The sequence below is a fragment of the Doryrhamphus excisus genome, chromosome 1, assembly GCF_030265055.1.
Source record: "Doryrhamphus excisus isolate RoL2022-K1 chromosome 1, RoL_Dexc_1.0, whole genome shotgun sequence".
Lineage (NCBI taxonomy): Eukaryota > Metazoa > Chordata > Actinopteri > Syngnathiformes > Syngnathidae > Doryrhamphus > Doryrhamphus excisus.
In genome coordinates this window covers 1,416,622-1,435,000 of record NC_080466.1, presented here as the reverse complement: position 1 = coordinate 1,435,000, position 18,379 = coordinate 1,416,622, and the positions used below count along the sequence as shown (strand labels likewise).

Sequence of the window (18,379 nt, the reverse complement as noted above, 5' to 3'; positions counted from 1 at the left end):
ACAAAATGCTCCTGGAAAAAGGAACACAAGCACAATAGTAAAAATAATAATAATAATAATAATAACAATAATAATGTTGTTGTTAATAATAATATTACTATTATTATATTAATATTGTTGTTAATAATATTAATATAATAATAGTAATAATATTATTATTATTAAAAATAATACTAAACAATATTATTGTTATTATTATTATTAATATATAATAATAATATATTATATAATACTATAAATAATAATTATAATATATTATATTATATAATATAATGATAATAACATTACTATAACTAATAATAATAACAATAGTAATTCTAATAAAAATAATAATAATAACAATAATAATAATACATTTAATTTCTAATACACTTCACATCAAATAAATGATTTCAAAGTTCACATATAGCAGATTGCATGACACTTTTACATGTAAAATATGTGTAAAAATATAGGTGTAAAAATTGACTGTTACGTGTAAAATACTATATACCACCCCCCCCTTCCCGGCAATTTTGTTAAATCAATGCGAGTCAAAAAGTTTGACCACCCCTGGTCTAACCTATAGGACTCGGGTACCTGATCAGGATGCCTACCGGGCACGTGCAACTGGTCGGAGGTCTTGGGGAAGATCCAGGATGCGTTGGAGAAAGGCCTGGGAATGTCTTACGATACGCCGGGAGGAGTTGGGTCCATTTCGCCATTTTTCCTCCTGTGTGTCATTGGACGTTTTTTCACTTAGACGTGTAGAGTCGTCCCTCGTTTATCTCGTTTAATTAGTTCCAGGCCAGAATCTTTTCCTACTCAGAGCGTAGAAAACCTATTAATGACTTTCTAAATACATGTTTTCATATTATGCTCTCTGGTTCTACCATATTACTTACTTATTATGTGGAAATATGGGCTAATAACTATAAAAGCAATCTTCACTCGCTAAATGTACTGCAAAAAAGGCCAGTAAGGATAATTCATAATGCCGTCCTTATTTCTAAAATCACAAATACTTCAACTTGCTGATATAGTTCAGAAGTATATATAGCTAAATACAAGGATGAAGAGTCTTGAACCAGTCATGATGTGCTATATATATCACTATATTGACACGCACTATGGTACACATTATGGCATTGGATGCTCATATCACCTCCTACTTCGGTACGAGGTACATTATTAAAAAAAAAAAAAAAACTTAAACTGTATTATGGAAAGCAGGAAGTGAACAAATGTAACAGTTAGTGATTGTAAAAGTGGCAGATGGAGGGGTAGGATTTAATAAGCTTTGCTTCTTCCTACTCCTTTTGGACATGTGGAACTGGGAACTGATTATGGGATGCATTCAATTGTAATCTGATGCATGTTCAAATGAAATTAAACCATTACCATGACCATTACCATTATCATTACCATTACCATTACCATTACCATTACCATTACCATTACCATTACCATTACCATTACCATTATTATTAGAGCCCTGCTAACATGAACTACAGTAAACCTCGGATATATCGGATTCAATTGTTCCCACTGGTTTTGTCCGATATAAGTGAAATCCGTTATATGCGTATACCGGAAAATGTCCGTTTTACGCATATATGGGATTTATATCCGGTATATGCGTAAATGGGATTTTATCCGTTATAAAAAGGCACTTCCTTGACTATGTTTCCAATGTACCTGGACGCGCAGGCAACGCTGCAAACGCTGCAAATGACGTCGTATAGCGGCCTGTCACGATTCGGCGAATCGGAGCGCCACGATGCGGCCATCCGATATATGCGAGGGAAATTTAATGGAAATGCATTGGAACGGGACTGGAGATTTTGTCCGAAATAGGCGAAATCCGTTATAAAAAATCCGATATATGCAATGAATTTTTATTGGAAATGCATTACAGAAAAATCGCTTCTTTTTTATCTGTCCGTTGTGAGCGAATTTCCGATATATCCAAGTCCGATATATCCGAGGTTTACTGTAGTAACTTTTACACTTTTTGTTTACATCACAGGCTACCGTATCACTGCAGGGACATAACACACAGCTGCCGCTAGCATAGCAATCTAGCGAGTTATACACTTCGATTCACTTATTCAAAACTTTAAAAAGTGTTTCAAATTGAGTGGGGAAGGACAAAAAAGGACCAAAAAAAATTACCACTTCCCCACAGAATGAGTGGAGAGCCATTTTTTTTCATTTGATCTCAGCCATATGTCGGCTCTGTTCTCCATTCCGTGTGAAAGTGTGAATTAATTATTTTTTGGGGGAAAACTGCATTATAGCGACTTTAATGCCTCACCAGACATATGATCATTTGTATGATAATATCACACCAGGACTGCACAGCGACAGAGTGGTTAGTGCGCGGGCCTCACAGCTAGGAAACCCGAGTTCAATTCCACCCTCGGCCATCTCTGTGTGTTTGCATGTTCTCCCTGTGCAAAGAAGAAGAAAGAAGTGCTTAGTAGACAAAAAAAAAAAATAATTGCTGCTTGCGTGGAGAGAGAGCAGTAGCAGCATGTCAGAAGTGTACTTGCTGCTACAACCTGCCTAGGAGCCTGAGGTGCTTTTAGTTGGGTGTGGAACTCTCATGTCGGAGACAAAGTGGAGCATAAAACATGAAGGTGCATGTATAATATATCTTACTGTTTGCTCTTAGTCCTCATTGGAATTTATTAAGACTCACGCTCCATCCAGCGCAACAGGTTTTATGACACCGAGGAGCTTTTGTTTTAATCCTTCCCCTGACAGACAGGACAAAGGCGGGAAAACAAGAGTTCAATCTTCAAGAAAAGTCCTGCAATGACTTTGCAGCGCTGCAAAGCGCTCCACTTAAGCTTTTGGAATACATTTGAATTCAGGTTCAGACAGGTTTGGGTAATACGATGACATGGCCTGCAGCTCTTGGCTCCGCCTTTAAGTACCAGCCATGACTATTCATGCGTGCTCAAACCTCTGGAAATTTACAACAGATCCTGCAAAAGAAGTGAATTACACTGAAGTTCAGTTTTGAAAAAGCTGACAGGGCTTCTTCTCATGTCAATACATTTTGTTGTAGCTTAAAAATATGACCGCACACGTGTACTTTGCACTATTTTATTCAATTGAGAATGATTGCTTCATCTGCAGATGACACAGACACTGTACTGTACTGTACACAGTATGGGTACATTTTTGTAGACAGTGCCTGTGGCCATGTTAGGTAAGGGCAGCTTTGTCTTGTCTCGGCACGTTTAATAGTCAGTGTCATGGCTTCACAGGGACTACATGCACCTTTGCGTATATGTAGTATTAGCATTTAGTATTGCAGAGCTGTTCATTTTACAGTATCAAATTCATTTGAATGTTTCTTTTATTTAGATCAGGGGTCTCAAACTCAATTTACCTGGGGGCCACCGGAGCTAGGGTCTGGGCGAGGCTGGGCCGCATCAGGTTTTTCCCTCAAAAAAAACGCATTTATTAAAAACAGAAAAATATACAAACTTTTTCAGTGCTTTGGTTCCGATTTTCTACAATAAAAGCTCTGATAAAACATTCCACTGTTCTCAAATATATTAATTTTTATTTTTCTGCACAAAATAAGATGAAAAATAAATAAACAAATCAAGAATAAAGAAAATCAATCAGTAATAAATAAATATAATAATAATAATAAAACGGTAAATAATAAAAACTTAAGAAACCACATATAGTTGGTGGGTAGACAAATGATTTTTTTCAGATTAAAATGAACAAAGCATTATTAGAGCCCTGTAGACATGACAAAACACGACTATAGTCACATTTATACTCTTTTTATTTACAACATATTGCGCAACTGCAGCGTCTTGAGACACATGCTAACTCGCAAACTAGAGAGCTAGCGACCTAAACGGTAGCCTTCAAGTTATTTCCTTGAAACTTAAATAGCCAAAAACTTACCACTTCCACACGGATAGGGAGGATAACTATTAACAGTTATTTAACCTTTAACATGAACATGAATCAAACGTAATAATTTTTTCTGGGTACATGATACCATACAGCATCCATATCAACATTAAACTTTCATATCAAGGCGGGGGCCTCAAACTAGTGTCCTGCGGGCCACATTTGGCCTGCGGGTCGCATGTTTGGCTAGCTTCTGTTTTACTTTGTCAACTTGTTGTTGTTGTTTATGGAGTTTATGCGGGTTTGTGCAGCATTTTCTCCTAGAATGTGTTTTATGCGTTTTTGCTTTTGGATCATTTCAGTGTCTGTCCCTATCGGACAACGTGCTGGGGCCTATCCCAGGTGAGCTAGGTGACCCTGGACTGGTTGCCAGAGAGTCTACCATGAACCTAACATGTACATATACATAGAGATCAAACATATGTGCAGAAATTCAAATGCAGTGTTGCCAGTGCTGCCTCAAATTAATTTATATAACCATATTATACATGAGTGAATTACGTGCATTTCATTGCAGGTTTAATAAAAATATACTTTATTTATTCTATTTTTTTTTCATAGCACTAGGTGTGGCTGTATGAGCCATCTTTTGTGTTAACCAGAGGAACAACGATGCCATCTGGTGGTCATGAAAAGAGTTGCAACCATTAAGTTGTGGTGCGGTGAGCAAACTTGATATATAAACTCCTGATCAAATTTTGAAAACATTTGAAAAAAACACTGGTCTATAAGCAAAATGATTCTTCCAAAATGAACTTCCTTTCACAGATAGAAATGACAGAAATTGCTTTAAATGTAGTAGCCTAATTAAGGCATAATCATCAAGGCAAGCCACGCCTGTTTGTTATGACGACAGACGAAGGAAGAGTGGAGAGTGTAGCGCCCCTACGAAGTCACACATACTGTAACGTTCTTTTATAACTTTATTCTGACCTGAACACATTAATAGTAGTGCAATTCCAATATTATATATGTATTTTCGACTCACAGTAAACACTTCTCTAGTAGCTTCCCTTCCAGGCGCTTCCTCATTGTCACGAGAGAAATGCGAGATGCATTCAAGGACAGTCCGAGCATCACAGCAACGTTTTTATTATACTTGTATGTGTGGTCTTAATAAAGAAAAAAAACGTATCAAATGGCTATACTTAATACTTACTTTGTAAATTATAATGCGGAAGTAAATTTGCTGCATTTTAGTATCTAGAAAAATCTCTGAAAATGCACTCAAAATATGTGAATTCAATTCAAATGACACGTCTTTGAATAATTACCCTTCATTGTTCATTAAAGTGAGATTCAAATGTTCTGCTACTATTACAGAAATTAATGTTGGGAAATTTGATTTTCAAACATCTTTTAGCTTCATTTCAATTTTCAGTTCATTTGATGAGTTTAATACATACAAATATACAGTATATAATCCTGATGAGTTCACCAGTAACTACTCTAAATGTGTGCTTCTGTTCCTCAGTATCTAGTCATTAGTTATTTAGTTCCTTTATAACTATTCTAAATGTATATGACTTAGTTCCTCAATAACTACTCTAAATGTGTGCCTCGGTTCCTCAGTATCTAGTCATTACTTCCTCATTAGTTCTTCATTATTTCCTCAATAACCACTCTTGAATGTATGTGCCTCAGTCATTAGTTGCTCAGTATCTACTAAATGTGTGCCTCTGTTCCTCAATATGTACTCATTAGTTCTTCATTAGTTCCTCAAAAACTACTCTAAATGTATGTGTCTTAGTCATTTGTTCCTTCGTAACTACTCTAAATGTGTCCTCAGTGTCTACACATTAGTTCCTCAATAAATACTCAAATGTATGTCTTAGTCATTAGTTCCTTCGTAACTACTCTAAATGTGTCCTCAGTATCTACACATTAGTTCCTCAATAACTATTCAAAATGCATGTGCCTTAGCCATTAGTTCCTCAATAACTACTCTAAATTAATGTACCTTAGTCATTAGTTCCTTTGTAACTACTCTAAATGTGTCCTCAGTGTCTACACATTAGTTCCTCAATAACTATTCTAAATGTATGTGCCTTAGCCATTAGTTCCTCAATAACTACTCTAAATTAATGTACCTTAGTCATTAGTTCCTTTGTAACTACTCTAAATGTGTCCTCAGTGTCTACACATTGGTTCCTCAATAACTATTCTAAATGCATGTGCCTTTGCCATTAGTTCCTCAATAACTACTCTAAATGTGTGTGTCTGTTTCTCAGTATCTAGTCATTAGTTCCTCAATAACTACTCTAAATTTATGTACCTTGGGCGTTAGTTCCTTTGTAACTACTCTAAATGTGTCCTCAGTGTCTACACATTGGTTCCTCAATAACTATTCTAAATGCATGTGCCTTTGCCATTAGTTCCTCAATAACTACTCTAAATGTTTGTTTGTTTGTTGTATGTTTATTTATTGGCCAAAGGCTGTTATGATCACATTGTCGCTTTCACGAGGAACCACCTCAAGGGGCCAATCTTGATCAGCAGACGCCTTTAATGCCTTTGAGTGTCCACGCTGGTGGACACCACCTTTCCATCAATGATCTCCTCCACGATGGTTTTCACTCTCCTCTCTACGACAGGCTTGTGCTCTGCAGGGGTGGAGGACAAAGAGGACGTGAGGTCAAGTGTCGTCATTTTTAATGGAGGCAAGAGGTGGTTTTCTTACCTTCCATTTGCACCACCTTGCTGATGACCAAAGGCCTTGAATGAGAAAAGACATGATGAGAGGTCCTCCATGAATGAGGTATGAAAGGTCAAAGACCGTGGCTCACTTTTTCTGCTCGTAAGATTCTCCATCCAGCAGGCGGCGGTACTCAGCGATCTCCCTCTCCAGCCTCATCTTGATGTCCAGCAGCAGGTTGTATTCCGTCTTCTGCTGCTCGATGGACACCTTGAGCTGCTGCAGCTCCACCTCCAGGGCATTGATGGTCAACTGCAGCTGGCTGAGCTGAGTACTGTATCGCATCTTGGTTTCGGCGAGGTTCTGATGGAGGCATTCGATCTGTACGGCAGAAGAAGACAGGACGCAGCATTGGCACACGTGCGTGACAGGAAGTGGCTTTGATGTTGTCGTACCTCGGCAAGGATGCCCTGGTATGTGATCTCCAAACTCTGGTAAGTCCGTTTTAGCTCAGATAGTTGGGAGGAAAAGGTCTTGACTTCTGTTGTGTAGCCGCGGATTTCTGTCTGCAGGGATTCCATCTACAGCAAAACAAAGCATTTCATTCATTTGTTTGTACGTTGAAATGTCCAATGTTGGTTGCTAAGCAATGCTAAGCTAACTGAAAAAAACTATACTTGTGAGTGAGGGAGGCGCTTGATTTGATCACCTTTTTCTGCTTTGTGTTGCAGTAGCAAAACAGACATTTTATGATATTTTTTTTTAGTCGGCAGCTGATATTTCCCTGAAACTTTCATATGTTGTACTGCTGATCACTGAAGAAACGAAAAAGGTAGAAACACTTTTTTTTTTTAGTCGGCAGCCGACATTTCCCTGAAACTTTCATATGTTGTACTGCTGATCACTGAAGAATGGCAAAAGGTAGAAACACACTTTTTTTTAGTCGGCAGCAGATATTTCCCTGAAACTTTCCTATGTTGTACTGCTGACCATAAAAGATGGAAAAAGGTAGAAACACACTTTTTTTTTGTCAGCAGCTGATATTTCCCTGAAACTTTCCTATGTTGTACTGCTGATCATTAAAGAATGGAAAAAGGTAGAAACACACTTTTTTTAGTTGGCAGCCGATATTTCCCTGAAACTTTCTTATGTTGTACTGCTGATCATTAAAGAATGGCAAAAGGTAGAAACACACTTTTTTTTAGTCGGCAGCTGCTATTTCCCTGAAACTTTCCTATGTTGTACTGCTGATCACTCAAGAATGGCAAAATGTAGAAACACACTTTATTTTAGTTGGCAGTCGATATTTCCCTGAAACCTTCATATATTGTACTGCTGATCATTAAAGAATGGAAAAAAGTAGAAACACTTTTTTTAGTCGGCAGCTGATATTTCCCTGAAACTTTCATATGTTGTACTGCTGATCATTAAAGAATGGAAAAAGGTAGAAACACACTTTTTTTAGTCGGCAGCCGATATTTCCCTGAAACTTTCTTATGTTGTACTGCTGATGATTAAAGAATGGCAAAAGCTAGAAACACACTTTTTTTTTTAGTCGGCAGCCGATATTTCCTTGAAACTTTCCTATGTTGTACTGCTGATCATTAAAGAATGGCAAAAGGTAGAAATACACTTTTTTTTTGTCGGCAGCAGATATTTCCATGAAACTTTCCCATGTTGTACTGCTGATCACTAAAGAATTGAAAAAGGTAGAAACACACGTTTTTTTAGTCGGCAGCTGATATTTCCCTGAAACTTTCCCATGTTGTACTGCTGATCACTGAAGAATGGCAAAAGGTAGAAACACACTTTTTTTTAGTCGGCAGCCGATATTTCCCTGAAACTTTCCTATGTTGTACTGCTGATCACTAAAGAATGGAAAAAGGTAGAAACACACTTTTTTTTTAGTCAGCAGCCGATATTTCCCTGAAACTTTCCTATGGTCGGGATTGAATGGGTTAACAACAAATTCATTTCATTTCGATTACAATTTGGACAGCCCTCATCTCACCTTAGCTTGATACCATTTTTCCAATTCCTGCTTGTTCTTCAGCGCCAGAGCTTCGTACTGTTCCCTCACTTCTTGAAGGATCTTGGACAGATCCACAGCAGATGCGCTGTCCACCTCTACGTTGACATTACCGGTGTATTGGAGCCTCATTGCATTCATCTCCTGCAACAACAACAACAACAACAATGGATGCCTTCAAAACACACGACCTCTGTCTTCGCTTCCTTTGAAGTGACCTGACCTCCTCGTGGTTCCTTTTGAGTTGTGCCAGTTGTTCCTTCAGATTCTCGATCAGCATTTTCAGGTCACTGATGGTAACGATCATGCTGTCCTTGACCCCCCGGAGACGAACCAAATCAGACTCCACCATTGCACGCGTGTTCATCTCCACCTCATACCTGCAGTCCCGTGATGATTACATGTCATGCACGCTGAAACTGCAATACTTTTCCACCATCAGCGTGCGACTTACTTCATTTTGAAGTCATCGGCAGCCAGTTGAGCATTGTCAATCTGCAGGATGACGCCCTGATTCTCTGCATAACTCCTTGCAATCTGGACGGGGGAGAAGATGCGCTGTTGAACTGGTTTCACGTCACAGTGTCTACTCTCCAGCAGGTGGCAGGCTGCTCTAATTGCAGGTACTAAAAGTCACCACCAGGTGGCACTATTACTTAGTCACTTGCTGTTTGCTCTGAGTAACATTATTTATGATTGTATTTTCAGTTTTTTTTGTTAATGCAAAAATTTTTTTTTACATAAAAATACATTTTTAAATATAAATAGAAGCATAGAAGCAGAAAATAGAAGCAAAACTGTAAATTAAACACAGCTCATCAGACCACCACCAGATGGAACTATTCTTACTTATTTAAATGATTCTGTTTTGTCTGAAATTATTTTATTATTATGTTTTCATACTTGAATATTATGAATTATTTTACAAAATAATTATAAAATATTATTAAATTTTTTAAATACATTTTGAGTATGAGTCTTTAGATTTTTTTTTTTTTAACATAAATGGAAGTATAGACTGTATATATATACTAAGACAGCAGAGCCCAAAGTGCGGCCCGGGGGCCATTTGCAGCCACCTATCAGTACAGTACGAAGGCAAAAAAACAAATACATGAGTGAGTGACAAACAAATGACTTGTATCCTCAGTGAACCGGTTCCTCGTGAATTCTAATGGAGGATAATGAGTCTAGTCCCTGCCTTTGATCCTGGTTCCGTGCATGATGGGAACACAGTCGGTAAATATTTTGGGTGTGAGCGACACCTGAGCTCGCAGTTGGTTGATGGTGGCGAAGTAGGCGGTGAAGTCTCTGGCAATGGGGGACATTCTCTCATAGAACTCTCTGATCTGAATCTCCAACTTCCTGTTGGCGGCCTCCAAAGCGCGTACCTGCACACAAACAAGGCGACACTTTATCACAACGCAGTAATCAAGGCATTAACTTGTGGATCTGGGTACCTCTTTGCTTCTTATAATTGTTTTTAGAATCATTTACTGTCTACCAAACATATACCAGAGCGGGGGCCTCAAACTAGTGTCCTGCGGGCCACATTTGGCCCGCGGGCCGCATGTTTGAGATATGAAAGTTTAAAGTTTGATATGGATGCTGTATGGTATCATGTACCCAGAAAATATTATTACGTTTGATTAATGTTCATGTTAAAGGTTAAATAACTTAATAGTTATCCTCCCTATCCGTGTGGAAGTGGTAAATTTTTGGCAATTTAAGTTGAAAGGAAATAACTTGAAGGCTACCGTTTAGGTCGCTAGCTCTCTAGTTTGCGAGTTAGCATGTGTCTCAAGACCCTGCAGTTGCGCAATATGTTGTAAATAAAAAAAAGTATAAATGTGACTATAGTCGTGTTTTGTCATGTCTACAGGGCTCTAATAATGCTTTGTTCATTTTAATCTGAAAAAAATCATTTGTCTACCCACCAACTATATGTGGTTTCTTAAGTTTTATTATTTGCCGTTTTATTGTTATTATTATATTTATTTATTACTGATTGAGTGAGTTTCTTTATTCTTGATTATTTATTTTTCATCTTATTTTGTGCAGAAAAATAAAAAATAAGATATTTGAGAACAGTGGAATGTTTTACCAGAGCTTTTATTGTGGAAAATCAGAACCAAAGCACTGAAAAATTTTGTATATTTTTCTGTTTTTAATAAATGTGTTTTTTTTTTTTTTTTGGAAAACCTGATGCGACCCAGCCTTGCCCAGACCCAAGCTCCAGTGGCCCCCAAGTGAATCGAGTTTGAGACCCCTGATCTAGGGGCTAAAATAGTGCGGTAGTGCTGATGGTCTTACTTTGTCCAGGTAGGAGGCCAAGCGGTCGTTGAGGTTCTGCATGGTGGTCTTCTCGCTGGCCCCCATGATGTCGCCGTAGGCAGCCCCCCCATAGGAGACGATGGTGCTAGCCTGGGAGATGCGGGTGCCGGAGCCTCCGGCGCCCCCGTGCACACTGGGCGCGCGGCCCTGGTAGATGCCGCTGGAGATGCGGGCCTGGCTGCCCCCAAACATCCCCATGCCGCCACTCATGCTCATGGTGCTGGCGGAGGAGATGCTGCGGGCGCTGCTGCTGCCCTGGCGGCCCAAGATGAGAGACATGATGAGAGGTGGAGTGGTGACGATGCCGTCGTCGAGGAGTGACTGGGGAGGACTCGAGTGGACATTTTATAGTGGCATGCGAGACACGGAGACGGTCCCTGAAGGTACCACAGAAATGTTTGGCATGCTGATAATAGTTTTTTACGCATCATAGGTGTGTTCAATGACAAGTTGAATATCAAGTTCTGCGACTTGATGGCTCCTGATAAGATGACCCGGGTGACATTTTTCAAAGGATTAATGTCTTGTCTGCTTAAAGTGTTAAAAAAATAAATTTAAATTTAAAGTTTTGTTGGCTGGCTGGCTAGATGACGAGTACAGTATCAATTTATTTTGAAATTTGAAGTTTTCTTGTACTTGGTTTGGCTATACTGAGCACCACCTAACAATAACATAACAAAATACTTTTTTAATTAACTTTATATTTGTGTGAAATGATTTTCTTGCATTCAAGTATTCAATTATCTTGTATCCTATAACACTTTAATTGCCAGGATCCCCAAAAATATTATAATGAATATTATTATGAATATTATAATTCATTCGTATTTTGAGGAGGATACAAAACAACCCGCAATAGTTACTAATATTGTGCAATAAGATAATGATAATTCATCATTTATCTAATTAAATATTAACATTATTACTCCTTTTTTTCAATATAATCTGCAAACAGAACAATAATTTGACTTTTTTCAAATTATTTTTCATTAACTTTGTTGCAGTCTGCATGAATACAATACAATATACAGTACAAACTTTTTATTATTAAGGGACAAAACAAATCCAAACGGCCCCCAAATAATAATAATAATAATAATAATAATAATAATAATAATAATAATAATAATAATAATAATAATAATAATAATAATAATAATAATGATAATAGCCCCAGACCATTACACTACAACCACCATATTTTACTGTTGGAATGATGTTTTTTGCGACTCCAAATTGTCCATAGCTATGAATGTGAGTGTGAATGGTTGTTTGTCTATATGTGCCCTGTGATTGGCTGGCCACCAGTCCAGGGTGTACCCCGCCTCTCGCCTGAAGACAGCTGGGATAGGCTCCAGCACCCGCCCTACGAAACTCATGAGGATAAGCAGTAGAAAATGAATCTGAAATGCGGATCAATGCCCTGCTGCAGAACCCAAGTTGGTTTTAGCTTGAGGTCAACAGACTCATATTCTCCTACAGCAGGTCTTCCAGGTCAGTCCCAGACCATTACACTACCACCACCACGTATTTTACTGTTGGTATGATGCGTTACTTTTACGCCACATGTAATGGGGCACAGAGCTGTTGTTTTTGTACAGCAGTGTTTTTTGTCTTATAGGTCCCTGAAGCAGACCATTGCACTACCACCACCATATTTTACTGTTGGTATGATGCGTTACTTTTACGCCAGATGTAATGGGGCACAGAGCTGTTGTTTTTGTACAGCAGTGGTTTTTGTCTTATAGGTCCCTGAAGTAGACCATTGCACTACCACCACCGTATTTTACTGTTGGTATGATGTGTTACTTTTACGCCAGATGTAATGGGGCACAGAGCTGTTGTTTTTGTACAGCAGTGGTTATTGTCTTATACTAGGTCCCTGAAGTAGACCATTACACTACCACCACCATATTTTACTGTTGGTATGATGTATTACTTTTACGCCAGATGTAATGGGGCATAGAGCTGTTGTTTTTGTACAGCAGTGTTTTCTGTCTTATAGGTCCCTGAAGCAGACCATTACACTACCACCACCGTATTTTACTGTTGGTATGATGCGTTACTTTTACGCCAGATGTAATGGGGCACAGAGCTGTTGTTTTGGTACAGCAGTATTTTTTGTCTTGTAGGTCCCTGAAGTAGACCAGTGCACTACCACCACCATATTTTACTGTTGGAATGATCTTTTTTCTTTTTTTTTGATTTTTTCCTCCCTTAATAATAAAATGTTTCATTAAAAAAGTGTAGGTTGTGTTGTCATTGATTCATATTTAAATGAGTTTGATGATGTGAAACATATAAGTGTGATAAACATGCAAAAGAAAATAAAACTTTTTCATGCATGCATCCTGCTTTCATGTGCCTTTTTAGTTACCGACTTTGTCAAAGTTAGCCGAGTTAGTAGCCAAAAATGTTTTTCCCCTACTTTTCAATTGTTGCACTTCTTAGTGACGTCACAGTGGATGCTGCATGGAGCATACGTGTACACTAATATGTAAATAATACATTTTTGCATACCTTTTGCACACAGCTTATGACTTTGCTGCAGTCTGCATGCTCACCGTAAAAAAAAAAATCAGTTTTTGCACTTGTTGAGCATACAATGCTGCACTTTTGCACGCGGCTATTAACCCTGCAGGCGAGGGGAAGTTATTAAGCATTATTAACTGCTAGGTGTAAAACTTCAGCTGACGCCCTTCGACGCTGCCAGGCCGTCTGTTTCCCGTGACATTCAATCGCTACCTCGGGGCGTTTTATGGCCATCTTTCATCATCGTTCTGCAGATTAAATCAATGCGTTGGCGTACATGGTACCCAATACTACAATACCCACATTGTAAACACACGACCAAAAGAAACTGGATCATAATTGGTTTTCTTTTCAACGACTGAAGTCAGTCATTGCATTTTACGACGTAAACTGGTTAGAATTAATTCTTGCGTGTGTACAACCTGTGCATACATGCAGTACTGTATATGCTATATTGTTACATCTGGTGCACTGCAAAAGAGAATCAAAAGAAACAAAAGTATATTAATTATAGAAAAGTATGTCTTCAGGAAGACACACCCTTGAAGAGACCGCTTGGATTGTCACTCTTCTTCCATGCATGAACACATTAAGCCTCATATATGCAATACTTCATATTAAATAGAAATTTTCCATTGAGGATAAAAATATTACATAGTAATTGAACACAAAGATACAATATAATGCAATTAAATGCACTTTTCAAACATAGAACACAAAGTAGGTTTGAGGTGTCAATCACAAAACTGCATGACAGGCGCAGCTTCTGAACATTACATAAAGATACACACACTTGTGAGTTGACATAGATGAGCGCTAATGCAGTGCAGGTGGAGCGCACAACATCTGTTGCCAAGTGTTCTCCATAAGTAGGTGTGTGCATGTCAATAAGACCTGGCAACATATGAAAAAAAAATTAAAAAAAACTTTCCCCAATTTTCAACAGCATTTATCAGATATCACAGATGGGCGTGTGCATCTTTTCTTATTTGTTTACTTGTGCCTTTCCAGTAAGAGATGCTAAGATACAATGTCTGGGCTTGTAAAAAGGTAATTGTTTTCTCTTTAGCTAGTGCACACTCACTCACCTACAGCCACAAATGCATAATAAATGTATATATACGTATATATAATAATGTACTAAAGCTGCAAAAAATTATCAGTTTGCAAATGCAAGTAAATGCACACTTGAGTTTTGAGTTGTTTATTCATCTATTTTCATAAACAGGTGATTTCATAGGCGGCACGGTGATTGAGTGGTTAGCACGCAGACCTCACAGCTAGGAAATCAGGGTTCAATTCCACCCTCGGCTATCTCTGTGCGGAGTTTGCATGTTCTCCCTGTGCATGTGTGGGTACTCCGGTTTCCTCCCACATTCCAAAAACATGCTAGGTTAATTAGCGACTCCAAATTGTATGAATGTGAGTGTGAATGGTTGTTTGTCTATGTATATGTGCCTCTCGCCCGAAGAGCACCAGCACCCTCGCGACCCTTGTGACATCAAGCGGTAGAAAATGAATGAGTGTAAAGGTGACTGTAGGGGTGTTATTTAAGGTCTAGAGGACTCTAATAATGTTAAAAAATGTATTTAGAAGGTAACAAACGGGTTCTCAGCTGCAATGCGGACGAGTGGTTAGCGCATAGAGACCTCACAGCTAGCAGACCCGAGTTCAATCCCACCCTCGGCCATGTCTGTGTGGAGTTTGCATGTTCTCCCTGTGGGTTTTCTCCGGGTACTCCGGTTTCCTCCCACATTCCAAAAAAATGCTAGGTTAATTAGCGACTCCAAATTGTCCATAGGTATGAATGTGAGTGTGAATGGTTGTTTGTCTATATGTGCCTCTCGCCCGAAGACAGCTGGGATAGGCTCCAGCACCCTCGCGACCCTTGTGACATCAAGCGGTAGAAAATGAATGAGTGTAAAGGTGACTGTAGGGGTGTTATTTAAGGTCTAGAGGACTCTAATAATGTTGAAAAATGTATTTAGAAGGTAACGAACGGGTTCTCGGCTGCAATGCGGACGAGTGGTTAGCGCATAGAGACCTCACAGCTAGCAGACCCGAGTTCAATCCCACCCTCGGCCATGTCTGTGTGGAGTTTGCATGTTCTCCCTGTGGGTTTTCTCTGGGTACTCCGGTTTCCTCCCACATTCCAAAAACATGCTAGGTTAATTAGCGACTCCAAATTGTCCATAGGTATGAATGCGAGTGTGAATGGTTGTTTGTCTACATGTGCCCTGGGATTAGCCTTAATGTTCTTTTGTTCTGGAGAGGTTGACAATTGTTCCGTGTTTTGGCCGCAATTTGTGGATAAGGGCTCTCTCACTGTGGTTTGCTAGAGTCCCACATTTTTAGAAATGGTTTTCATCCAGACTGATAGATGTCAAATAATCTCAGTTATGTTTTAACGAGGGGAGGGGAGGTAATCACTTTGTCGTTAATAATAAAAAATAATAATAATTAAAAAAATGCAGTTTGGGTTGTGTGTGACAAACGTGCAAAAAAACACTTTTTCACACCAAGAGTGTTTAAAAAATTCTGTCCCCTGGGTGTGTGTGTGTGTGTGTGGGGGGGGGGGGGGGGGGGGGGGTGACAGACTGTCCCAGACTGTCACTGTTTTTTATTTTCCTTTCCAGTATGAACGAAACGTCCGTCAACAGGGTTGGTTATCTTCCAACCTTGCAGCCAAGCTTCCACAGATTGTGATTGTTGGAAGGAACCATTGGATGGCAAGTAAATAGATTGACTTGTTTTACTGTTATTACATTGCAAAAAGCTTTCCCGCAAGCGTGATGATCAGTCAAGCGTTACTTCCTTGACGTACGTCCTCCTGTTTCACCTGTCAACCAAATCAATCAAAAGCTTTACCAGGTATTGATTTTTGACGTTTTTTTAGCTTTACGGGTGTTATAAAAAGGGCAAAGTGCAGCATCTTTCGTGGTCCAGGTGAGCAGTCATGTCTTGGAACAGGATGTCAGCGTGCGCCCTGGTGTTGCTGTTGCTCGCCGGTGCAGCTGAAGCTGAGAGCAGAAAAGCGGAGCAGCTTCAAGCCAGGGGGGCGGAGGCAGCGAGAGACTTCGCCGGCAGACAGGAGTCTCCACGCTTGGAGAGAAGGGCGCACCTCACGGAGGACGAACGTGAGATTATAACCAAACAAATCATGACAGCCATCTCAGGTATGCTTTGGGTTTGGGGTGTGAAAGTTTGCGCTTTTGCTCTCACATAAAGGCGGCGCATGGGAAGACTTCCAAAAGAAAAATTTGTAGCTCAGCATTCGCAATCAAAAAATGATTGACATTTTTTTTTCTCTTTGCATTATAGTTCACAATAAAATGTATAAAATGTTTACAAGAAAAGTTGACGGTTTTGAATGTTAATAAAAATACATAAACAAGGAAAGCTATAAACTGCTTTACATTGGAGCTCATTTCTAGGAGTTAAAATTATTTTTTTTCTCATATAAAAACATTAGAAAATATGATATGATGCATAAAAAGTCAACTACAGATTATCAGAGGCCAAAAAGCTACTATGGCGTATTGTTTTCAGCTATTTGCAATAGCTTCACATTAGCCTTTGCCTCTGTTTGCGTACATTTCCCAGTTAGCAAACAACATCAGTAGCGGTTCTAGATATGTATCATAAAAAAATGTATCTAGTATCGAGTCAGCACATGGCAGACAGGCGCCCTAAACGCGATCAAACGCGGACCACGTGATGTGGATGAAACCAAGCAAGTTTTGCAAGGGGGTGTGTGCCGCAGGACCTCAGCCTTCATGTTAATTACAAGGTTAAAAAATTTACTTTAATTTAACAGCGCGCTAACCACTTGTCCACCGTGCAGCCTACTATAGAAACATGTTTTGTGTTAACATTTTGTGATTCACATTATTTCTTCATTTCAGAAACTTTATGTGTTTATGTTTATGTGAAGTTCATATATGAAGAGCTTGCAACCAAAAAATATGAGCACTGCTTTTAATAAAATTTTTACTAATTTAATTAATAATAATTATTTTGTATTGTATGTTGAGAATGGCTTCTGTGTTGTAATTATTTTATTAGCATAGCACATTAAAGCACCTTACATTCTTTTACAACAATGCCATTGAAGAAGTTAAAGGTGACTTCAAATTTATTTCAGCCAAAAGGCGCTAAATCCATCATTTCAGCCAAAAGGCGCTAAATCCGAAAAAAAAAAAAATTAAAAAAATATATAAAATACATGGTGTGTGCAGGATTTTTATAGCATGCATTTTTATGACCTATATTGATAGCTCTTTCATTTGCAATATAGACTTGATGACCAAATACATTGATATGTGCGTAATTAAAAATCATTGATTTTCTCGAAGGTCTGGTGGTTAGTGCGCAGACCTCACAGCTAGGAGACCAGGGTTCAATTCCCACCCTCGGCCATCTCTGTGTGGAGTTTGCATGTTCTCCCCGTGCATGCGTGGGTTTTCTCCGGGTACTCCGGTTTCCTCCCACATTCCAAAAACATGCTAGGTTAATTAGCCACTCCAAATTGTCCATAGGTATGAATTTGAGTGTGAATGGTTGTTTGTCTATATGTGCCCTGGGATTGGCTGGCGACCAGTCCAGGGTGTACCCCGCCTCTCGCCCGAAGACAGCTGGGATAGGCTCCAGCACCCCCCGCGACCCTCGTGAGAAAAAAGCGGTAGAAAATGAATGAATGAATGATTTTCTCGAAGTCAGTCAAAAATGGATTTAGCGCCTTTTGGTTGCAAGCTCTTCATATGGAAATGCTTTGTTCACAGAAATGGTGAACTCGGACTGCTTGCTGGACCGCGACTATCGGGGTTGGTTGGATTTCGGACGCAGAGATGCAGAATGAAGCACGACACCGTGGCCGTCGCCGCCTCAAATGTCGTCCTATTCTAACTTTATGAATAAAATCT

General features: G+C 39.1%; 2 protein-coding genes across 3 annotated transcripts; one reads left to right on the top strand and one right to left on the bottom strand.

Moving 5' to 3' along the window:
* Positions 1-6,325: 6,325 nt before the first annotated feature.
* Positions 6,326-11,255, bottom strand: LOC131100467 (keratin, type I cytoskeletal 17-like). The gene is made up of 9 exons (XM_058046135.1): positions 10,905-11,255; positions 9,857-9,982; positions 9,046-9,128; positions 8,815-8,971; positions 8,574-8,735; positions 7,018-7,143; positions 6,714-6,943; positions 6,608-6,642; positions 6,326-6,530 (listed from the first exon to the last, which is right to left on the bottom strand). Exons 1-9 carry the CDS (start codon positions 11,202-11,204, stop codon positions 6,433-6,435), a joined length of 1,317 nt encoding a protein of 438 aa, XP_057902118.1. The 5' UTR covers positions 11,205-11,255; the 3' UTR covers positions 6,326-6,432.
* A 4,856-nt stretch (positions 11,256-16,111) lies between these two features.
* On the top strand, positions 16,112-18,369 carry LOC131100515 (gastrin/cholecystokinin-like peptide). 2 transcript variants are annotated; one of them, XM_058046140.1, is made up of 3 exons: positions 16,112-16,328; positions 16,428-16,633; positions 18,239-18,315. In XM_058046140.1, the coding sequence occupies exons 2-3, from the start codon at positions 16,429-16,431 to the stop codon at positions 18,313-18,315; spliced, it is 282 nt and encodes a 93-aa protein (XP_057902123.1). In that variant the 5' UTR covers positions 16,112-16,328; position 16,428. The 2 variants fall into 2 exon arrangements, with proteins under 2 accessions (XP_057902123.1, XP_057902122.1); XM_058046139.1 differs by having other exon boundaries at positions 16,112-16,633; positions 18,239-18,369.
* The last annotated feature ends 10 nt before the right edge of the window (positions 18,370-18,379 follow it).